The sequence below is a fragment of the Semicossyphus pulcher genome, unplaced genomic scaffold, assembly GCF_022749685.1.
Source record: "Semicossyphus pulcher isolate SPU_LCO1_2020_fin unplaced genomic scaffold, fSemPul1.0.p SCAF_4, whole genome shotgun sequence".
NCBI classification, from domain to species: Eukaryota; Metazoa; Chordata; class Actinopteri; order Labriformes; family Labridae; genus Semicossyphus; species Semicossyphus pulcher.
In genome coordinates this window covers 27,808,081-27,832,307 of record NW_027211715.1, presented here as the reverse complement: position 1 = coordinate 27,832,307, position 24,227 = coordinate 27,808,081, and the positions used below count along the sequence as shown (strand labels likewise).

General features: G+C 39.2%; 3 protein-coding genes across 4 annotated transcripts; 1 reads left to right on the top strand and 2 right to left on the bottom strand.

Annotated features, from left to right (window-relative positions):
* The first annotated feature begins 1,146 nt into the window (after window positions 1-1,146).
* On the top strand, window positions 1,147-4,904 carry tm4sf4 (transmembrane 4 L six family member 4). Its single transcript, XM_069680149.1, has 5 exons — window positions 1,147-1,317; window positions 2,230-2,319; window positions 3,580-3,728; window positions 4,505-4,694; window positions 4,887-4,904. The coding sequence occupies exons 1-5, from the start codon at window positions 1,147-1,149 to the stop codon at window positions 4,902-4,904; spliced, it is 618 nt and encodes a 205-aa protein (XP_069536250.1).
* Window positions 4,905-6,221: 1,317 nt separating this feature from the next.
* On the bottom strand, window positions 6,222-7,879 carry LOC138607799 (transmembrane protein 69-like). Its single transcript, XM_069680449.1, has 3 exons — window positions 7,772-7,879; window positions 7,276-7,320; window positions 6,222-7,188 (listed from the first exon to the last, which is right to left on the bottom strand). Exons 2-3 carry the CDS (start codon window positions 7,318-7,320, stop codon window positions 6,424-6,426), a joined length of 810 nt encoding a protein of 269 aa, XP_069536550.1. The 5' UTR covers window positions 7,772-7,879; the 3' UTR covers window positions 6,222-6,423.
* Window positions 7,880-9,160: 1,281 nt separating this feature from the next.
* On the bottom strand, window positions 9,161-22,524 carry LOC138607039 (mitochondrial adenyl nucleotide antiporter SLC25A24-like). Of its 2 annotated transcripts, XM_069679570.1 has the most exons (10): window positions 22,060-22,524; window positions 19,791-19,917; window positions 19,506-19,593; window positions 16,499-16,610; window positions 13,700-13,858; window positions 12,768-12,920; window positions 12,417-12,524; window positions 11,639-11,806; window positions 11,351-11,501; window positions 9,161-10,352 (listed from the first exon to the last, which is right to left on the bottom strand). In XM_069679570.1, exons 1-10 carry the CDS (start codon window positions 22,237-22,239, stop codon window positions 10,171-10,173), a joined length of 1,428 nt encoding a protein of 475 aa, XP_069535671.1. In that variant the 5' UTR covers window positions 22,240-22,524; the 3' UTR covers window positions 9,161-10,170. The 2 variants fall into 2 exon arrangements, with proteins under 2 accessions (XP_069535671.1, XP_069535672.1); XM_069679571.1 differs by lacking the exon at window positions 22,060-22,524 and having other exon boundaries at window positions 19,506-19,627; window positions 19,791-19,836.
* Between the last annotated feature and the right edge of the window lie 1,703 nt (window positions 22,525-24,227).

The following is a 24,227-nucleotide window of genomic DNA, read 5'->3' as shown; positions in this document are numbered from 1 at the left end:
CTCAACCAGGACAGCAGGACAGAAAAGCAGATCACAGATCACATCGATGGATGCTGAGTTTACATTTCAGTTGCAAATTTAAAATTAAAGTAATCTCAATCATGTTAAGGCTAGTAAAAATTCCTGTATTAACTTCGGGTTGTGAATATGATGAATAAGACTGATAATCAATAAAGATTGAGTCAAAATCAGGAAGGCACTGACAATCACTATAATTTGGTTTAAAGATTAACTTATTAGCCTTTGTAACTTTATGATTTTTTTATGGATAACATACTAATAAAACTCAAGCTTAAAAGATACACATAATATGACTGTATAACCACTAGTCTAGGCGAGTTAAAACACCACGGTGGTGACCAAGCAGGTTTGTGGTCAAGTGATTCTCTATTTCTTCTTCTGCTGAGCACTTTTTGGAACCTTTTTTTGTGTTTCATTGTGTTGGGACTTTATTTATGAGAAGCTGAACTATTGATAAGACAGTCCTAACAACTGAAGAAGTCTTTGCTGTGACTCACTAAACCAGTGGTAGGTACAAGTGGCCCCTGCTGTATCGATCGACTGTCTGTCACTTCCTCTTCTGTCTCCATGTACACAAAACACATGGTAGAACATTAACCACAGTCTTCTGTGTGCACGGACAGGCATGTAATCTACGATAATGGGTCTATGTGTGTGTTTGTGTTGGTACGTTAGTGTGTGATCCTAACATATTACAGCTGGCTGTTGTAAAAGTGATGCAGTGAGATCACTCAGAGGGAAAGGCGGGGTGGAGGGGGTATAAAGGATGAACTTAAGCATCAGCCATCATGAAAAACAGAACAGGTGAGGCGTAAAGTGGACAGAGCTTTTTGAGGAAACAACCAAGCCAAAGAGTTATAGGGATAAAATTATTGTTGGTGCTGGGAGGCTGCGATATTGATGAATATAAAGACAACAGGTGGAGTATTTATATTCTCCGGCAGATCAACTCGGAGAGGACTAATTTAGATCTAAACTTCAATTTCAGAACCAAGACATCCTTTTTTTGTCAGTTTAAAATACTTTGGTGGATAGATCAACCTAAGGGGACTTCTGAAGCCCACCAGATACCTTTAAACCCAAGGAGTTGTCGCTAGTAGAGAAGTTCCAAGCATCTGTGCCAAAATGTGTTCAGGCGGATTTGCCAAATGTCTGGGGATCAGTCTGATGCCTCTGTCGATCGTGTGTGTGCTGTGTAACATCCTGCTCTTCTTCCCCGGAGGAATAACTGTGGAGAGCGAACACATCACAGAGCAGGTCTGGTACTTTGGAGGCATTCTTGGATCTGGAGTGCTGGTGAGTACGTTAGAATAACAACACTGTCAGGGAAAGCTGGTAAAAAACCCACCACTTTGAGGTCACATTTAACACAGAGTAGAAGAAGACAACTTTCTAGGATTATTGTGATGATTTCTGTTGCTACTGTAGCACATGATTTGTTATAATGACATCTATGAGACTTTGAAGACAGGAAATTATAAGTAACACATTGAAAATTCACTGTGGCTGCATCTAAACATTGTTATTATTATAGATTACATTATAAAATATAACCTCTATCAATTTCAACTTTTTAAAATCTTTTTATTTTCTATAAATTGTCAGAAAAAAAAGCAAAAATGTCATTATAATATCACCAGTCCAGAACCTAAATGTGGTGTACTTAATTTGATGTCACATACAACACAGAAAAATGCAAACCCTCACATCTGAGTAGCTGGAATTGAAGAATGTTCAGCATTTTTTGACTCATAAAAGAAATTAATAAATTGATTGATTCATCAACTAATGTTTTCAACAAAATGTATCCAGTTACGCTCCACCTGAAAGCTGATGATGTAATTAACATCAACAGCACTGCTACTATTTAAAATACTGGAATACTGGAAATACAACAAACTATTATAGTAATGTTTTTTAAATAATCTGTGGATCTGTTTAAAGATACTTTGTAAAGATACACATATTTTTAGTTTTGGGGGAGAAAGTGGTTGGTGCAAAATTGGTGCAGCTTTAACAAAGGGAATGTCCAGGAACTCGTTATATACTGTATCTCTTAATGATCTTGGTGGGACATTAGGGCGGTTCAATTTCCGCCAGCACACAACAGGAACAAACAGGAACAAATAATTCATTATCTGCTCAACTGTTTTATATGTGTGTGTGTGTGTCTGTGTGGGTATATGTTGGGATGTGTTTGTGCGGCAGATGATCTTCCCAGCTCTGGTCTTCCTGGGTCTGAAGAACAATGACTGCTGCGGTTGCTGTGGCAACGAAAGCTGTGGGCGGAGATTTGCGGTGAGGAGCAGTTTTGCTGTTCAACTTCGTACCTTGATTAAATGATATGTGTTCAAAATTACCAGAAGAGGAAGTTTTGAATGTGTGCCAAAATGAAGCTTCGAAGAACATAGAGCCAGTTATGTCTTAAGGTCTTAAAGAGGGGGTATTATGCTGTTTCACATTTTAAGAAATATAAATAATGTTGGATGTTCAGACTAAACGTGGGTGAAGTTTCAAATCTGTAGGTAAAAGTATGTTGGGGTAATCCCCAGGCTTCTCAGCTCAGTCTGCAGGCTGCTGTGAACACCAGGTTTCTCACAGTTTTTTCTACACGCTGCACTTCACTGTGACGTCACAAAGTGCAGCCTCAGCAAGCTTCGGAGAGCTGGCCAACCAGAAGAAAGTGGGCTTGTAGGGGTGGGGTTTCTTAAAGGGACAGAGCTGACTGAGTCATCTCAGGCTGAGGCTGTATGAGGGCCTGCACAGAGCACCAGGGTGAGAAAAATGAGAACTATAAATTAAGCTAAGCTACTCCACAGGTATCACAGAGTGAAATATGAAGCTTGAAATTAGCAGAATACCCCCTCTTTAAACTTTTTTTGCAAAAATGAACAAATAGAAATTGGATTTATAAAATGTAATATTGGTGGGATATTATACATAATATAGATATTAAAACCATCTGCAACATTCTTAAGAAAACATGGCTTTTTAAAAACGTTTTTTATTGTATTTCTTATTGGCTTTGGAGTTAAAAAACTTGAAAGAAAAAAAAAGGAAATGTTGAGCCTGAATGAAGCAATAAGGCTTACAGAGTGTTAACTACGTCTGTGTTTTCATCCTGACCACTCCTAGTGGATGTTCTCCTGAATGCCACCTGCTACCTGTAGAGTCTAAACATTGAGTCTGTAAAACAAACACAATGGCAGCGCAAACACTCCTCCAATTATATATCATACAGTCACACACAAATTGATGCAATTTCAATCACAAGAGTTGCCTTAGAGGGGAGTTTCACCCGACTTTATCACACAGAGCTTCCATTGTTCGCGTACAGATACACATACAGATCGATACTTCAGGAATGTGTAGGTGTGCGAGTGTGTATTTAGGCGCACACACTAACACACACAGATGCAGTCACCATCTCTCCACCTGTGTTAGCTCTGTTCATGACCCTCAGCCTGTTCTCTGCACACTGAGAGAATAACTTTAATGTTGTCACAGAAGTTAAAAGTGAGATGGTATTGATGAGTAACTCTCTCTTTCTCTCTGCAGATGCTGAGCTCCATTCTGTTTGCAGCTGTGGGTGTTTTGGGAGCCGGTTACTCAGTTATAGTTTCTGCTCTGGCCATAAACCACGGACCTCAGTGTGTGGTTAAGCGTAACGATACAAACAAAGCGTGGGGCACTCCTTTCTCTGATGGGTGAGCCACAGTGGAATTACTTTTTCTTCTGCTTAATCACCCATGCAAAAATTAGCATGCAATTTATTTCATGTAAAAATCTAAACTACATTTTCAGTAGATTGCAAATGTTTTTTTTGTTTTTAAAAACACAACTGTGGAGATAGAGCTGGAGGTGTGTGTGAAAATATGTCATTATGGGAACCTCAGAAGATTCCTGGGAGTCGCTGCACCAGGCCAAGAAACAATCCAGCAAATGACCTCCCATTCATCTGTAACTAAATTCACTTAATTAATGAACTTTATAAGTCCTAGTAAATGTACTTTTCAACTTTGGACAGAGACACATTAGCTGTTTCCCTCTGCTTCCCCAATTTATGCTCTTCTAAGCTAAGCTAATAGATTCCCAGCTCTAGCTAAATACCAAATTTTTTAAAGACGGTAAAACAGTAAAATACATAAATAAATAAAAAGAAGCGCATTTTGAAGTGTCAAACCATAATTTAACTTATTATTGATATTAAAGGGGAAAGAAGGGAAAAGGCATTTTACCGTCCAAAATTTTTTATATCATTCATAGAAAAAAAATTTGTGTTTGACAAACAAAGAACCGAATTCCTTTACCCACATTAGCCAACTTTAATAATCAAACTTGTTAAATAACAGGTTTTGTAACTTGTAACACCAGACTTGTGGCTGTAACCCACTGTGCTAACTAGCTAATTAACCCACTTTTCACCTGTGTCCTTGTGTCTAATGATTGAGACTTGCTGTCTCTTTTCTGCCTCCCTTTCCAGTGACTACCTGAGCAACAAAACTCTTTGGACGCAGCTTTGTTTGGAGCCGGAGGGCGTTGTGTCCTGGCATCTCTCTCTGTTCTCTGTGCTGCTGGTCATGGGTATAATCCAGATGGCGCTGTGTGCTGTGCAGGTGGTGAACGGCCTGCTGGGAGCTATTTGTGGGGACTGCTGTGGATGCTGTGGAGGGGTCAGTATCTGGTCTAAGAGGACTCCAGTTGAGTCTATATACTATATTACCCATTTACTTCGGATATGATACTTGCTTGGTATATCACAAAGCCGATAAACAACCACCATTGAATTATGCAACTGGGTTAAGCTTTACAATTGACATTTTCAGACAAAACCAAGCTAAAAGCTTCTCTTTTTTGTCTTTCAGAGCGATGGAGCTGTCTGAGCACTTCCTACAGCTGTGAGAGTCTGAAGGCCACTGTTTCCTTTATATATTCCGTACTGAGAGGACGACGGTGTATTTTACTGCTTTTTGCCATGGCAATAAGATTTTGCATAAGAGCTAACTGATTACATTGTGTGTTCTTTCTAACATCACTTTAGGGTTTCCTATTTAGTACTCGATAGCAAACACCAAACATCATGTTTTCATTATGAAATGTGCATCTGCTATTATTTCTGGATATAATTCATTTACAACGCTTACTGCTGACTTTGATCATTTTCCTTCTGCTATATACCCATTGCATTAGTTTTTGCTAATTCAGCCAAATCGATATATAAAGATCTTATTTTTGAAATATGTTTGAAAAGTACGGGATAGGAGCATGCAACGTATAATAAACCTGTTTCAGAAATGAGTTTCTCTCCTCAGATAAGGCATTTATTTTACATGACTGCCCCCTGCTGGTGATGCATACAAGAGTGAGTTGGGGGTTAAAAGGTCATAGAGACAGACCTACATGTATCTAAACCACTGACAACGGATTGCTATTAGAATCAAAAGGTACTTAAACTGCATGCTTAGTTCGAAAATGTAAAGTAAAGTCAACACTAAACAATGTGTCATCACAGTCCATGGTGCAACTGAAAGATGTGGAATGTTTGTTGGATGTGTTGGATATTTGTATTGACTTTCTTTTGTTTTCAGGGATGTCACTGTCACTTTTCACTTGTCCTTTATGCACACTTCTTCTCATGAGCCATAACCTGTCTGTGGTGTTATTAAAGTTTATCTTTCTCTAAGTGAGTGAACATCTGATCTCATTTCATACTGCTTTAGGGTTTAAAAGAGAATGGGAAAAAGTGTATTATAGTGACATTTTAATATCCATACTCTGAGCCTTACCTGAGGCAAGTTTGATCTCATCTACATCCTTTGGCAATTTTGTACAAATGCAAGAGGAGGCCATGATCACTGCAATGCTGTTAGAAGAGCGACAAAGGATTCACTGAAGAAAAGAGTGAGCGTCTGAGCAAAGCAACAGTGGCTGCAGAACTGGAGAACAGAAGATGGATAGAAAACAGTTCAAAGACAAGACATTTAAGTGATCAAACAGGTAAACGTCCTAGTTTGGTAAATGTGCTCTAATTCTGAATTTGGTGCCTGCAAATCTTATTTACATTTCACACAGCTTCACAACTCGCAAGTAAAAGAAATAGTTCCACATTTTGAGTCTATTTATTTCAGTCTTTGTGATGTGGCGATTTCAGATTTGTATTTTGGGGAGTCCTGGTGTCATCAGTATAGTTTACAAGATTGTACACTCACAAACAAAAACTTTAACACAAAAGGCTTTAAAAAAAGGGTTTGATGAAATGTTTAGAATACACTTAATGTCCTTCCATTGAAACAGCATCGTAATATAATTTCACTTTGCTTTCGAAAAATGTTGATTTTATTCCGTTTCTATTCTACGGAGGCTAGTTTTTGGCATTTCTAGTTTTAAATATTATTTTACTCTTTAATCAGAGAATATCTTCTTTTCTGGGTACATTCCATTTATAACAAGTGTGCCAAGAAGAGAAAAAAACGCCACAATGGTCAGGATGGCACGCAGGGCTTTGAACCAGCTGGGGTATGTGGGCAGCAGAGCCAGATCATAATGCAGGGAGATTCCAAGTGCCATGATAACCATGGTGGATGCAGGAACAATGCTGTCGCTCATCAGCATGGTCACCCAGGCAAACAGGGAGGGAACCACGCTGTTAGCCAGGTTTATCCAATCAGGTTTGGCTGGACTGCTCTCAGGAAGAGCGAATCCCCAGCGAGCTCCACCCAGGAAAGAAACAATGGAGGCACCGTAAGCTAACTGAGCATAAGCCAACTCTGGAGAGTAGGTCTCAGTCACAGCCATGAACAAAGTGGGGGTGACAAAGGGGATCAGCCCTGCAAATCCCAGGTACAGAGCAGGTTTTGGACCTTTCCACAAGTCCTTCATGTCATAGCGCAGCAGATCCAGCTCCCTGGGAGGTGGCTCAGGCTGCGGTCGCTTCTTTAGCCTCACAGCAGAAGAGTGGAAATGTTGGTTCCTCACACAATTCTGGAGAAGCTCAGTCCTCCTGAAATCAAGGACAGCAGGACATTTTGCTCGTCCATTGTCCCTGTCTGAAAGCAGCAGCCTTGCTGTTGAGGGCCAGCCGGTCTGCAGGGAGCTGGATCCACCATCAGAAGCTCCAGTCAGGGGCGATGCAAAGCATCTTTGTGGAGGACCTGCCCAATGACATACCTAAAAAGACATTCATATAAAATAATAAACGACTAGAAATATGAGTAACAGAGCTTTTTGAGCAAGGAAACCACTGATTGCCGTTACCTTCTTGGCTGCAAATGTGCTTCTTTTAAGAATAGCAGAGAGCATCTAATGAAAAAAGTAAAGAGAAAATATTTTAAAAACACACAAAGACTTGGGAAGATGGGAAAAGGGCAATTATGAATAGCAATAATAGTGCAAATCAAATGTGAAATGGAATGGGGATGCAAATTATTATGTTCATTTTTTTAAATAAATATATAAGCATTATTTTCCAGCTAAATCATATGGTCTATAAACATCTCCCAAACAAACATACAAAATTTTATAGTAACTAGCTACAAGTACATTGGACAGGTACTTAGAAAAATGTAATAAATGTAATATATACAACGATTTGACACCATTGTTGCTCTATTTTGTTTAGACTGGCTAAGGTAAAGTGAGACTATGCAACAACGTCTGAATAAGCGAACAGCTTACGTTACACAGCTGAACACTGTCTCAGCATTAGCTTCAATATTAAACCACATTCATCAAATACATGCATTATAATTACCTTGGTGTCAAGTTGAAAACCTCATTCTTTAAACAGTTATTTATCCCGGGGTCACCCAGTTTGAAGTGCGAATCACGTTGGTACGCGGTTTATTTCTTCCGTGTTCGCCATGAGGCACCCTTCCCCACAGTTCCACCACAACAACGTTACTCTTAATAGAAGCAAAATATCATTTTCAAAAAAAAAAAATAATCAAAGTGAAACTTTTTAAAAATGCCAATGTAAAGGACACTTTTTTTTCTTTTTTACTATTTTCAACATCACTAAAAGAAACTCGGTCATCGATTAAAACAGACCCATTAACAAGACTGATTAACGAATGCATCGTTCAGTCCGTGACGTATCAAACCGTACAAATCAGAAAGGTTATTTATATAGAAACTAAGTGATCCAATGCCGATTGACTAGATGTGTACGTAAAAATGATACTATATACAAAAAATGAATAAGTAAAATCTATGTTCATGTGGGTATAATAATTTAACAGGAGATACATACGTTTTATCCTGGCCGTGTTTCAATAAATGAAAATAGGAGCTGTAAAGTTTTGCTTATAAAAATATTGGAGTCATGAATTCAAATTCTCCTCTAGAGTTTAGCCAAGTTATAGCCCCTGATGTAGGACACTTTCTCTTTCAGTAAGTTGCAGACAGTGAGGGATCTGGATCATATGGCAGCCGGCCATGGCTAGTTCAACTCCAGTCTTGTAGTTGTAGTTAATGCAGTGTTGGACAGAGACACCAACAGCTTTGCGTGTGTAATATTTGTCAAAATTGATTAAGAAATGATTACATCCTGCTAACTTACATCAGCATCACAACTCTTTAGGAATCAGGTTGTTTGATCTATAATAAAGAAACCCACAGAAGGAAGCACATTTGAGAAGCTGTAAATAACTTTACTCTTTTTGCTTGACTTGACTGATGAGTCAGAAATCAACAGAGTTTTTAAATATTGATTTGAGCAGAGACTAGAAAGGTGAAAAACCTCGGTCCTTTCTTAAGCTCAATGCTACAAAGAAGCAGATCCACTGTTATTGCTTCCTTTGACGTGGCCGGGATCAGACATCTTAAGACAGGAGTGTTAAACATCACTAGGGGAAAGGATGTGACGTACGATCTAAACTGGAGTAATCTGTACTTAAAGCCTCAGAGGTTAAAAGCACACCATCAAAAAGCCCAACAGTCAGGGCTCTTTTCAAGGCTTGTACTTAAACATGTCATAAAACATGACAGCTTACAGAACAAGTTTTCTTTTTTTTTTTTTGCTCATTACTTCCCTCAAAATGTTGTTTCACGCATGTATTACAAACATTAAATGTAATTATTCAAATTCAAATGCATTTCAACAAGTGTAAGGTGAAAATAAACACACTCAACATGTCGAAACTTTGTATTCAAATGTTTTTATTAACGGAAACACCAGCATCTAATTCACCAAATACAGGAAAGAAGGCAAGACAAAATGTGAGGGTTGAGACGTCTACAGATATCTGAGAAAAACACATAAGGCACATTACCCTTCTGTCCTCCAGACCAAATCTGGGGTGAAATCCATTTCCAAAAGCACACACACGCCTCAAACATACCAGAATGTGAATCACCGAAGAGTAAATACAGTATTGCACTTCAAAGTTCCCTCAGATTTCTTTTTGGTACAGCTCACCATCCCCAAGGGGGAATTAAACAATATTTGGAGATCTGGTATCTGGTCTGGTATTTCTTAGATGATGTGACTTTTCCACTGTCTGTCTACTTTGATAGAGTTAAAGATAGCAAAATAAAGTGTTATTCTACTTCAGAAAGTGTTCCGCTTCTTGTACTGGTTCGATAAGGTGCCTCTTGGTCAAATAATAGAGCAACATGAAATATATTTCTGGTGCAGTGACATAACAGGACCAATTATTAACATGGCCTTTATAAAAACATGACATTTCAACCCAAATCATCAATTATACAAAAGACAAAAATGAACCTCTAACAGTGCTTTTGGTTTTCAAACTCTTTATAATCCCCTTTTTGGTTGATAAAATTTAACATTGAGTGACCCAAACTCTGCCCTGTGACTGACAGTGTACTTAAATCTGTGGGTGTATTCTTTAACGTTGGTTGGACAAACAACACACACAGTTGGAAACATAGTAGAAGTCTTATTAATCATTTTTAGCCCTGTGTGAGTGCTGCAGGATTTTGTAAACAATATCTTCTTTATAATGGCTCAACAGTTTAGCCAAAGTCCTGCGATCACGTTAAAAACTTCTACTATGGATCCATCTGCAGCAGTCTGAGTCCAGACTTTGCTGACCTACAGGTAAACAAGTTTCTATAATGACAGTTTGGAATAAAAAAAAATGCTGCACATCATTTTACTCTCTCAGACAAACACAGACACCCTGCTGTCTACTTCTGAATACCCAGGCCAGACCGCATGTACTCATACACCACGTAGCTGATGCTGACAGCCGGAATGACCTTCATGAAATTGGGCAGGATGCCACGGTAAAGTCCAAAGAAGCCCTCCTTTTCTACAATCTTCTTCACCATCAGGTTCATGGGAAGCTGCTCTGAGCCCTCGATAGAAGCTGGGAACAAAAAAAGACAGTGCTTAACTTTAAGAAATTACTTGCAGGCAAAAGTTTCCCATATATCTTTGTCCCCATGGAAGAATCAATCATTGCCTTCAAAGAGTCCACTTTAAACCCATACTGCATGCAACACTACTACCCCATGTGATGTTTTAATTTTGACCTGCCAAGGGACTGCGGATGAAAATTAGCTTAAAGCTAACTCTGGTAAAATTCATGGAATGGTAACATTCATGTTTAATACTGTACATGGTCCCTTTTAATAAAAAATAAATAAATAAATCAACAGAAAACATTTATGAGCCTTTGGATGACTACTGCAATAACTAATTTGAGCACTTAGGGGACGCATAAACAAGCTGTAAGCATTACAGAAATACAGCTGACTCTGAAAAAGAGTGGATATGGCAAAATTGTAGCCAGCTGCTTGCCTTGTTCAAAAGCAACCAGTAGTTGAAGAAGTACTAGTATTTTTAACCTTAGTAAAAAAGTATAGGTACCAGATAAAAACTATAGATAAAACTACAGATAAAGATAAAACTATATTAAATATTAAAAAGTAAAAGTACATATTTTTGTTGTTTTGTTACTTAAAAGATGATTATTATATTAGTAAATTCTAATTATTGATGCATTAATGTTAATGTTAAGTAACACATTTATTGTAGATTCAGCAACAAAGCTTAAAAAAAATCTCCCTTTGGTTCAATCACCTTTTAAATCATCTTAAACTATGACAATGTACTATCATAGATTAATTAATGTTAGTATATTTTTAATACAAGTAAAGGAAATACTGAAGGTATTTTTTTTTTTACCAATAATAGAACATTGTATGTCTCTGAATTAAAAAAAAATATAATCTTTTAAATATGAAAGTTTTAGAAATTATTTACTGCATCTTTAGATAAAATCATGGAAGTAGTTTGTAAATGCACACAGAGCAAAAAAATAAAAAGTTGACATAATTTTGAATGAGGTTTGGTTCTCTGTACCTTGAGCCTGCATCCTGGTGCGGATCAGAGCCAGAGGGTAACTGGCCAGCTGACCGCACGTGCTGGATATGGTTCCACAGCCGAGCAGCACCAGAATCCCGGGGTTTGCTGTGTCTTTGGCGTAGCGCGACAACCAGAAGTTCTTCAAGCTCTGGTGAGTAAATCATATTTCACAAAATGAATATGCGTCTTCTACAGAACATGTCAAAGGGAAAACCTCTATAATTAATGAAATGATGATTGAAGTAGTCTACATTTCCTACATGAGAATGATTTACAACCAGTTACCTCATAAACTGCCAGATCTATGCCAGCGTAGGGAATGATGCCCAGAATATTGGGAACGTAGCCCTTGTAAAACGCCTTCACTCCCTCCTTCTTCAGAATATGCTTGGCACAGTCAGACATTCCCGAGTACTGTCCGGTCTTCCTCAGTGTCAGGCGGGTTTTCATCACCTGCAAGAAATCAGTGAGGCTGTTCGTTACCAGACAGCTCTCCTACTCACACTTTGTTGTAGTCTGTCATAACTACTAACATAACTAACATAACTACTTTACCAAACATTTATTCATGGAACTGAGGTTTGAGCAGCAGGATCAGCACAAAATAACTGAATAAACTTCTCAAACTACTATTATCCTCTTTCCTTACTGTCTGTACATATGCTCAGTGTGTGCAACATAGTCATAAAGATTGAAATACAATATTTGGTTGAAATATAACTGTTCAGTATACATGCATACAGATGTGGATAAGCCCTGGAATTAGGGTTCGAATACATGTAGACGTCTTAATACTGTTTTAAACTATTAAAGAAATATGTTAACTTATAACTTAACCTAAACATTCAGATATCTGCATTCATTTCAACATAATCATTCACTTCTTTATTTTAGGATGAATAGTATATTCAGAGGACATTTAAAGTAAATCTAACACCAGAGATAATTATCATCATGAAATGTACAGGAAATTATATATTCACTCAAACTTGATGGCATTCTTAATAGTCAGTTTCAAACCCTGAACACAGATACACCTGTAAACGCCTCCGCTTCAGCTCACCTCCATGGGGTAGATTGCAGTTTGTGCTGTGGCTCCAGCCAGCGATCCAGCCATGAACCTCTCGTGGGTCTTCACCTTCCCGGGTTCACTGGACAGCAGCTTCTTATACTGATGGACCACAGGGACAAAGAACCATTCATGAAAACTCAAGAACTGTTTGTGCCACTACTAATCAACTTCGAATGAATGTGCAGCTCGGGATGTAATTATTAAAATAACTAAAAATCAATAATATGATCTTTCTTTCATTTAACAATGACAGGCTGCTGACTGATACATGGTTTCCATTATTGTAGCACAGAGCCTGAGATGTATTCTGTACTCTGGTGAAAGAAGGTGAAATGGGTTTACCTGCTCATAGGCCATAAATTTAATGGCCGTCTCTGGTGCAATCTTCAGTACGTTGATTCCGTTTCCTCTCCACAGAGACGCGATGCCTCCTTCTTTCAGCATTTGCTTAAAGCCTCCAACCAGGCTGATCTGGTTGCTCTTAGAGGCATGCACCTGTGCATTTAAAAAAAGAGAATCATTTACACTTTTGCTGCATTATATACTGGGAGAGTTTTAAATTCTATTTTACTCCTGTACTTTTTTGAATTTAAAACACAAGCATTATCAAATGTGGGACTTTTCTATTCTCAATACTCTGATGAAGTTTTATGACCACTATGACCAAAAACACAACCAGAATACCATCGTCTCTGCCAGGTGTAAGCCTGAAGGGGATCATGTGTTTGGTCTTGTGTGTGAATGCATCTGCCTGTCGATAGCTGATCTTTCTGCTGGACCGTTCAATATACCATGTGTCGCTACCGATATGTTCACCCTGTCCAAACATTTCTGCACATGTGCAGAAAGTTAGAGTAAGCTCACTCGTTGGCTCCATTATCCGCTAAGAAAAAAAGCGATGTGTTTAATTACCTTGACCTGCATAATTTTGCATATTTATGTCTGTATGCTCAACAACCTCTAGTAGTTGCAGTGACGGGCATTGTAAATTAGCCAAGGCTATAAATGCTGTAGTTTGTGGCATCGGTTTACTTGCTTCACACTCGTCCCTATACAAATAAACATTAAATACTATTTAATAATATAGACCCAATATTTAAGGGACCATTAAATGTCATATAACTCTTTTTTCTTTGGCAGGGGAACGGGAGGCCTCCTGAGTGCACTTTTGTACTTCACTTCCAAATAACTTATTTAATGTGATTTAGAGAGACAGTCGGGCAGAGATGACAGACAACCAATAAAAGTTGTTTAAAAAGTATGTTTTGACTCACCTGCATGAACACCTTCATCCTGTCCAGCGGGGCGGTTCCTGTGCGGGACACAGCGCCCGCCATGGCCCCCGCTGACAGCTGCTTCCACCACATACCGGTCGTCTTCTCCTCCTCTGTGAACTCGTCTGGGATGGCGAGGCTGTCCCCAATGTCCAGCACCTGCACACAACACAATCTCATTTAATGACAGCCGGAGATATATTTTAAACACTAGGTTTACTTTACATTAACAAGGAGCTAAAAGAAAGTTAAATAGTTCATCAAAGTGCCAACTTACCCAGATTCATCTGTGAGACACTTTACTTTTAAATTAATCGATGTTTAAATGGAATTTAAGACCAATTGATGCCTATTTTAAGATCCATTATAAGTAACCACACAGCTCCAGATGAATCACAGCTTCACCTTGAACTTAATGCCTGGCAGGGCCGGACAAACGTCACGTCCTCATTCGAAATCTTACATAACTGCAGCTCCATGCTGGGAGATTAATTACATCATTACACGGCAATTTATAAAACCAGTTGTTACAGGGACATAAAATTAGCAACACTCTGCAACAGTAGCAATTAAATTAAAGCAGAATTCAATTTAACGAACGTTTGTATGGGGAAAACAACCTGTAGCACGAAGGCTTGTCTCGATATCAATGATTCATAGTAACATTGCGTCTAGTGCACAGACTAACAAACTTGAGTCTTAACCACAAATGAAAGTGCAACACTTGAACAACATTTTGAGGCAACATGGACAAGTTGACTTTACATTTGGACTGTATTACTCTTGTAATAACAGTAGAGCCCACTCAATAAGGGGTCTCTGAGGGCAAGATGGGGGTTTAAAAGTTCAATTACTGTAAATAAGCTAATACCATTTTTAACATAACACATATTGGGAACATAGTTTTTACAACAACAAAGAATTATGTGGGACATTTACCTCACATAATGGCAACATAGTTATGGCAACATCATTTACCTTAAGTATACTGTATCGTTTGCAATTCTGTACAACTATTACTGTATTTTATGAGCCGACAGATTGTATATGCCGATACCAAAATTAGCATTCTGATGCATCAACCAGGTTCTTCTCCATAAACACTCTGAGACTCAGACCTACCAAGTCCACCTCCACCTCATAGATCGCCCCATCATCCTCAAAGTCGATGAAAAACCAGCTTTTCTGCTGTTGCTGCTGCTGCTGGAGCTGCAGCAGAGCCATGGCCATCTCAAGCGTATGAAAAAAGCTGCTGATCAGGCTCGATATCCTCCCACGAGCGCCGCTCTAAACTCTAATTCTCAGACTGATCAGTACTTTACACGATTCTAATGAAGGGCCCGGTCAGACGTTGAGGGGCCTGCAGATTCAGTCCAGCCTGAGGGAATAAACGCCAGCAACCATCTGCGTGAATCCTGGAGATGGAGGGAAATTCTCACTGCCATAGATGTGACCACTGACGCCTGATGTCAGCTCCCTCTCTCCTGTCCTCTCCTGTCCCGTCCCGTCCTGTTCTGGACGCACTTCCTCTCTCCAGTGAACGGTCCCAATCCCACTGACGAGCTAATCCTCCCTCAGGTCAGATTGTCAGGTCAGACTGAAATTAGCTTATCTCTGCCACAGATTAGCAGCCACAGGTTTATTTGTGGCTGTGCCAGTGAACAAAAGCAAACGTCAGAGATTAGCCATTGACTGGAACTGGCTGTGTCTCTAACATGCAACCATAGCACAAGTAAACAGAATACTTCTACACAGCCAAATTAATCTAAACATTACATTTAAATGAAAAAATTAGGATTCGGATTTTCTTTTTTTGGCTAACCGACTGCAAAAAAACTTCTGTAATTGTCACAACAAACTCAAAAACCAACGTTTTTTTAACCCAGGAATTGCTCCCGTTTCTACATTCTTTAATTAACCAGTTTTATCTATTTTACTGACTACAGAGAGCATAATCAGTAGATCCAAACCGCTCTTATCTCACTCTTTCTCACCTCTTCCCTGAAAATGAGTCTAATCTGTTGACGTAGAGGTACTGATCTGCTGCCAAACCCTGGGTCCAAATCCAACACCAGCCAACAACGCTCTTTCACAACTTTCCCCTTTGGTGCTCTTGGTTCTTAGAGTGACGTCTGGGACAGTTAAAGGACACTCAGGGCGCCTGGTTTTGCCTCCATGTTTCTTGTAATTAAATTAAATGAATCTTCTAACAAGTGATTAACGTCTCTTTGTGAGAGCATAAACACCGACATGCTCAAACTGGCCTTGGCACCAAAATCAAAACGAAAATTGTGAAATCCTTTGTCTGGCTGAAATTACGCTTCTGTTTGTTCAGAATTTAATTGCGAAATGGCTTAGCCCTCGGGGTGAAAAAAAATGCTGCTGTCTTTTACACAGGACACAAAAGAAAAGCCCATTCACCAGCACCATCCATTCATGGTAACCTCGTCAGACCGAAAAAAAGGCTAAATCTATCGCTGAATAAGGTAACACAATAGTGATTGAGCCTATGGCCCACTGATGAAAGCCTTTGTATTTGCATTATTACAGACTGGGTGTCTGTGGCGTCAGCCAGCAGGGGTTGGTCTGCCAGAGAGGGTAGGCGGAGCTAAGTGGCTGCTTTTCCAGTCTCAAAATCAGTTCAGATACGTCCTGCCTAACCTTGATTATTCTTTGCTCCTTCATTGGTTAGAAATGTCTATTATTCTGCTCTGCAACAGAACAGTTTGCTGTCTCACTAAAATAAATGATAAGGACACACACAGTGTAGTTACTGCGTCACGCCCCATGTGTCCTTACCGTGGAGTGCTTCCAGTAGCGGATGATGCCCTGCAGGTCGGTGGCGGGGTTAAACAGGAAGTGCTCCCTCCATTCATTCCAGTCCACAGTCATGGTGCCGTCCACATCGATACTGTACAGCACAGATACACAGAATACATTAATAATTTCATTGACATCCAATTAATTCTGCAGGCTCTCTTTGTGGCTCACATGGGATAGAAATGACTTCTGTAGGATTTGCATCAAACTGACTTTATCATGTCTTTAAGTTTTAAGAGACGACAACTGGTGACTTGGAAGCAACACATGCAAACCCCAATAAATATGGCTGGAGAGTAAATCTGGAATATCCAACAACAGGAATTATGAGTATTTTACTAAATGTAGTACTTCTTGATATTTTTATTAAACACAGAAGAGAACTGGGAGGAAAAGAGGATGCAGATGTTGGATTGAAAAAACAAAGCTGCATCTAAACTGGGGATTCTGTGATCACATGTTTAGGATGTTACTTAGACAACAGCACAAAATTAGCAATTTTCTAACAGTTGCTTTATTGTCTGAATCCTTAAAACATTGAGACCGGCCAGTAACATCTAACCAAAGGTTTAGAAAATACTGTAATTGATTGGGACAGGTATAAAACATGAGAATAATAATAATAATAATAATAAGGAACTAATGTATGTATTCTCTAAATTATTGACATTGTATTTATTAAAGTAAAGGTCAGGAATTATCCTGTTAACAAAAGGTCATACGATCGAGCCCTCTAGCAGAACGCTATCTACCGGATTAAAGACAGTGCTGACTCTGTTCCAAATCCCATTCACTTTCCAGAACAATTAAGCTTGTCCTGAGTTGTGATCAGTCAGAGTGGGAGAGAGAGAGAGAGAGAGAGAGAGAGAGACTGAAAGCAAGTGACAGGGAGAAGATAGAATGAGAGGGAGAGAAGAGAGAGAGGGGTAGAAAGGCAGCTAGAGCTAGAAGCTAGAGTTAGAAGAAAAGAGAAGAGAGACAGAGAGAAGGGAAAGATAGAGACAGAAATAGAGAGACTCAAAGAGAGAGAACATGAAGAGAGAGAACATGAAGAGAGAGGAAGAGAAGAGAAGAGAAGAGAGAGACACAGGCCTAATGGTAACAGATAGAGGGGAGGTGAGGGAGAATGCAAACAAGCGTTAGGTGACAGGTGATGAAGACAGAAGTCATGCAAAGCAACCCAAATTAAAGCAGTAAAATGTTTTACATCAAGACCAACTTCAGAATAAAATTAGCGAACAAAAATGACTTTTATTTTGAAACACATTAGTCTCCTCCTCCTCTCCTCTAATCTCTTCTTTAACCAATCCCTGCCCACTTCTCCTTAATGCTCATCTTTAACTCATTTCCTTCCTCAGTGTAAAATCGCCGGGCTGACTCACTCGTCGATCACTCTCGGTGGTTTTATAACAAATCTGTCTGATTCATAGTCACAGTCACATCCTGCTTCACTTCTCTTTCTAAGTTTCAGTGTCAGGTTTTCTCCTGCTCATCTGCTGCTTCTAACTTTGTTCATGCAAACACTGAACTCCCTGCAGAGAACACTGCATAAACCTGTTATATCGGTTTAATTGAGCTAGCCCTGAATAACTCGGCTGCTAGCCAGAAAGACTGATGAAAGCTAATTAACAACAACAATACACCAAACATATAAACATCGCCTGTTAAGACACGTTGCAATGTCCCAGTTTGGTCAAATTGAATAAGGATACATTCATCATTAAAGGGTACAGTAGATAATAATCTATTTTTATCAGCATTAGTGAACACAGAGTGAAAGCAGGGAAGCAAACTTATGTAATTAACTCCATAAGCTACAGTCTGGAGCTGCTCCACTAAAGTGAATAATCCTCCCCTAAACCCTAAACTTTCATGCACAGCAGGGTGTGTGTGTTAATCATAGCTGAGGGTCCCTTGCAACATTGCAACTGAAATAAGATAATCAGAGAAATGAAACATATAGTAATAAATACATTTATGTTAGAAGAATAAAATCTAACAATGATCTCTCCTCCAGGATGCACGTTGGTGCAGGAGTTAGCGCTGTTGCTGCACAGCGAGAAGGTTCCTGGTTTGAATCCCGGTTCGGACATAGTGGGCCTTTCTGCGTGGAGTTTGTGTGCACGGTGCTGTTCTGCCCTGCCGGCTCCGCTGTTTACACAGATGCCGTTTCGCCTCTGTTACGCCTCTGTTACTACCTCCGATGCCGACTCAGAGGCAGACCGACTTCACTCCGTCCCCGTGCATTTTACATTGCACGCATTTGCATAATAATCAGGCCTTGGAATGGCGGTGTTTAAGGGGCTTGTGTCAGCCCTGTGATTGACTGGTGATCAGTCCAGGGTGTATCCCGCCTCTCGCCCAATGACAGCTGGGATAAGCCCCAGCCCTCCCGCGACCCTAAACAGGTAAGCGGTATAGATAATGGATGGATGGATCTCTCCTCCTCTATGTCTGCTTTTGTAGTTGTTCTTTCTCATTACTACGTGAAGATAAAAAAAAACTGAGCTGCTGTTTTTTTTTTTATATATTCACTTTTTTAAATTAAAAGTATGGTGGAGAAAAGAGTAATAAATGATTGCTCTTTGTGATGAGAGCAATGATTTTCACTAAGGTTAATATTACAGTTTTTGCTGTCTTTTATTTTACATGATTTGCAACCACAGGCATCAAGGTAACACAAAAACACTTTGTTTAATGGCCGAAAACTCTCACTCACTCTGCCAGTCATCCCTCCATCACTTTATCTTGTGCTATCAGAACCCCTCCCAGTCAAAAACAGACTGAACTGCCTATCAGTCCCTCACATTGGTCCCCACCTTCAACTTCTTACACTGACTTTTAGTTTCTGTTTTCCTTGCGTCACATAAACACAAGGAACAGAACATATCCATGACCATGTCCCAGGAAATAACCCTCAACTATTTAAAGCACACCAGGCACTGTAGAGTGGCCTGACTAAATTGGGTACATAATAGGCAGTTACCTTTGAAGGATCTTTGACGCCCCATCTTTGCTGATGTCCAGTCCAAGATCAGCTAGAGCCTGCTTTATCTCCAGCGGGTCGACTCTGCCTGTGGAGCACAAAGCAAAGGCGTCCTGACGTTTCTAACATGCAGAGGGAGAACATTTTCTTCCACATTAGATCATCACCACTAAAGTAAAACGCTCATCTTTTATTTTCACTTTTTAGGTACATTTTTAACTTTAAAACAGTTTGAAACATTGTTAAATCATAAACCTGAAGATAAAATAACTTAAAACACCATACCATCATTGTTTTTGTCCAGGCTCTTGAAGGTCAGCTTTAACTTCTTCTCGTGTTCCTTTAGATACTTGGAGAACTCGCCAAAGTCGAGCCGGTCGTCTTTGTCTTGGTCTCCAGCGGATACTATTTTCTAAAGAAAACACAGAATATGATCAAGTCTGTGCCTCCCAACATAGAGAGCAGCAGGATCTATTGGCTACTTCTGCTGATAAGTGAACTAAGTCCTACATCAGGCGCATGACTGTGCAAGTAGGTGGCAGTATATCAAAGAGAAATGCCTTTGTACTTCATCTCAACTCACTTAATTTGTACAGTTCTTTTAATGATCTCATTAATTTTACCCTTTCAGAGTTCAATTAATTTCCTCTGGAATTTCATCATTTCATTAAATTGTAAAGTGCTATGTAACCAAAGGCTATCCTCGTTTGTAAAGGGGACCAACTTAGATCAAACAAATCTCATTCAGTTGCTTTACTACACTTTAGGTGCAGAATGTTGCAGAAAATGAGCTGATTCAAGATCAGTGTCTAATCAGTTTCAGTGATCAAGAGAGGAGCCATGTGGACGGGTGCAATCCACATTAAAATGAATGCATGCACGGGGAAAATTGGGATTATATTACCTGCCAATATCAATCAATCAATTATTCTAAGACAAAACTAAATGTGCAGTGTGGAATTATTCCACTTAACATTAACACTTATGGTAAAACTGCTTTTGAGTCAGCCTCATTTGGCCCTATCATTACAATATATTGCGAAAGCACATGATTTACAACACCCTGTCACACACACAGCAGCGACCTCTCCTGAACCTTTTTCCTGACTCATAAAGTCATGAGTCTCACTGATGAGCGTGAGGAATGTAAGATTATTTGATCAGCACAGGTGGGACTGTCCTCTTAAAGTCACAGCACACAATAACAGCTCATCTACACCTTATGTTTGAACTTTGAAACAGTTTCAGATATTCTGCTGCACACTTCCTTTACGTTCGCCTCTCTTTTACCAGCCTGAGTCAGCTGTTATGTAGAGAAACCAGATCTCAGGAGAAGCCAGATTGTTAAATGTGTGCTCCAGGTGATGTGTTGCTGTTGGGGAAATATGTGTCAGAGACTACGCAGGAATTAAGGCTCTAAAACTCGCTCATGATGGGTTCAACATGAGTATTTTTAGATAAAAATATGTCCATTGTAGTAGCGGCCTCTCTCCTTCCTAAACAATTTCTAAAAATAATCATCTAATCAACTGGAGGAGGACTAGAGTTTGCTGCCTGGAACAACCACCATCTGTTTTATTGAACACTGAGCAGACATGCCAGAGCAGTTAATGGGTTAAGTACCTTGCTCGAGGGCACATCAGTGTTGATAATAAGGGAGGGGCAAACACTACTTTTGCATCATCCCGCTCAGTATAAGTCAGGCATGCAAAATATTACAGCAACATGAGAATACCCAACGTTAGAGAAAGTGAATTTGGAAACATATTAAAGATAACAGGCTAAAACTAGCATCAAAGATCATGTGAGTCAAATAATATCATGTAAATAAAATAATAATAAATTTGATGAGTTTGTTTTTGCTGCTTGCAAAGTCAAAAACTAATATTAACCTGAAGCTTTTAACCCAACTCACTGAGGAGAAGTCTTTTGAAGTGCACGGAAAGAAATAATATCTACAATTCTATGATCTCCATCTGTTGATGAAGATCGTGACATGCTTGTAGCAATTAGCAATTAGCTGTATTATAAATAACAATCCTGATAATAAATCTATCATCTACCTCATTTTATCAGGCAAAATTTCAAATATTTAGTGGTTCCAATTTTTAGCCGAACTGCTTTTCTCTGCTTTATATCAAAATAACCCAAATATCGCCTAACATCTTCACATATCTAACGTTTTGGACTGCTGGTTAAACAAAACCAGACCTTTGTATACGTCATCTTTATCCTTTTAAAACTATTTCCTACATATTAATCAATCAGCTAAAAAGATCACGAACAGATTAACTGATGATGAAATATAACCGTTGCTGCAGTTCTGTAATAAAACATATAAAGGACTATGCATCTCAAGTCTTTACCCACTTAAGTAAATGTACTTCTCCTTGTGAGGCCTGTAATTTAGTGTTGGGATTTTCTATAGTAAACACTGAAAACTCGCAGCCTGTCCAGCTTCTTTAGGAATGCAGTAGTAGCTACCTTTAGTATTTCTGACAACTTTCTCTCTCTATAAGGTCTGTATATGTACTGTTTTGCTTTTTGGCTATACCTCTGCTGCTCCCTTCCCAGCTTTGATGCCCATCGCAGCCAGGCCTGCCTTCAGCTCGGACACATCCACTTTTCCATCCTTGTTGGTGTCCAGTCTGGCGAACAGCTCCTCGTACACATTCGACGCATCATCAGCACAATGGCAGTCCGTAAAAAACAGCTTCCTTACGACTTGAAACATGTTGAACGGAGAATGAAAACTCTTGGCCCGTAGAGCTCCAGACAGATAGTAAACTGTGCAATGAGGCAGCAGTGGAGACACACTCACACACACACGGACCGATTCCTGTGGTTGGCACTTCTTGTTTCAAGCAGCAGGGAAGTCCTGTGTGATTTCAAAGATATTTCCGCAGTGCAGTTCGGAAAATAAGTCGCAGAAAAGTCCTCATAAAGCGATGTACGGTCTCTGTAAGTGATATAATGTAGATTTACAGAAGTCTTCCTGCGGATGAGGTAGGTTGGCAGCGCCGTGCAGAAGGGTGGGGAGTCGGTTTGCCTGAAAAGACCTCCTCTTTTACTGCGCACACAAACATTACAGAGACACACCCTTCAGCAGGAACAACACTCACTAAGGATATTTTTACATGGCGGATATTTTAATATGAGATACACGAGAAATCTGCTTTTATTTTCTTAACTTTCTATCATATAGTTTTCTTTAATTAGCAATTAAAGTTTTTACTTACTACTTTTTCAAACTTAGCTATCTTGAAGTTGTGGTTTTGTTGTGTAACACCCCCCACACACGCACAAAAATATGCATATTCATATAGTGCACTGGTACAGTCCTTGCCCCCCATAGTAAGCTCCATAGTACGAAGTCCATGTAGGCAATCTGATTCAGTTCAGTGAGTCATACCCACAGGAATCTGACAGCTGGTCCAGGCAAAACTTAACCCCAAAACTTTTTAATTGGGTCCTAATGCTTTGAAGATGACACAGGCACAGATCCGTGTGGAATGGGAGAGGGAGGATCGACGCATGTGCAACAGACTTGCAGTCTGATCAAATTGGTCTGTTGTAACCATTTAAATATAGGATCGTTTTCAAACTTGAGGTGTGCACCAAATAACTTTCTGAAATTCCAAAGGAGATTTCAACATTTACAAAATGTTATTGAGGTCCAGATGAGGTTTTTAGAAAACTATATCAAGTTATAACTATTTATCTCATAGAAACATGCAGGTCTATTCACATGATGGATATTTTACTCAGAGTAAGAATCGTACGTATAAAATGTTGAAGAAAGCTGTAACAAAATAAAAAATAAAAAAGTGTGAGTGAGTATTCGGCTTGAAAAGCGTCAGAGCAGTGCCAAGTTTGTACCACGAGGGGGCGCCAAATGTTACATCACTGCAGCTGGATTCACTTTGTTATTGTTATCTGTCAAATCAGTGCTGCTGTTGTTCTGTCTGACCGCCAGGGGGCGACGGACAGAGGAGGCGGGCTACTTTGGAGTCACATCAAGCTTGTAGTTGACAGTACCGTACGTCCGTTTTATCCATGCTTACTTCAAAATAAAAGCAGAGACATAAAAGCGTCTCAGTTCAAATTACTTTTACTTAAGAGATTTTCTATCGAATCTGTGTGCGAGGTTAAAATAAACTTGAAAGATATCTGCTTGATAGAGCCATGCGATTACAATATATCAGGTTGAGATCAACAACGTCAGTTTACATAAGTGTATATAAATAAAATATTAATATATTGCAGAATAAATTTGTAATTCAGAGCATTTTTTTTATGATTTATATTTTATTGCCTTTTTCCTTTTTTGTACACTCAGATATAGAACTTTCAACTTTGTACAATTATGAGGCTTAGCTTATTGAACAGAGACAGATATCAACATTAACATAATATTAACATGACAGGAAAAAAAGGTGAATAAGGATACCTTTGTAAAGAGACAAAAAAAGAAAAAGGAAAGACAAAAACAAAAAACCTCCAGACCCACCAGTGGCATCTGGGGTTTCTAACATGTACATATAGGTGGAGACAAGAATAAATAAATCGTTTTTATCAGTATCTTAGATGCTTTGAAATTAAGACCTGGTATTTTTCCCATTTTAGCAGGTAGTCCTCCCAACTATCATCCTGTCTATAGAAAGGTTGCTCATATGAAGCCACCTTCCCAAGTTCAGTGAACCATTCTCCATACTAAGGAGC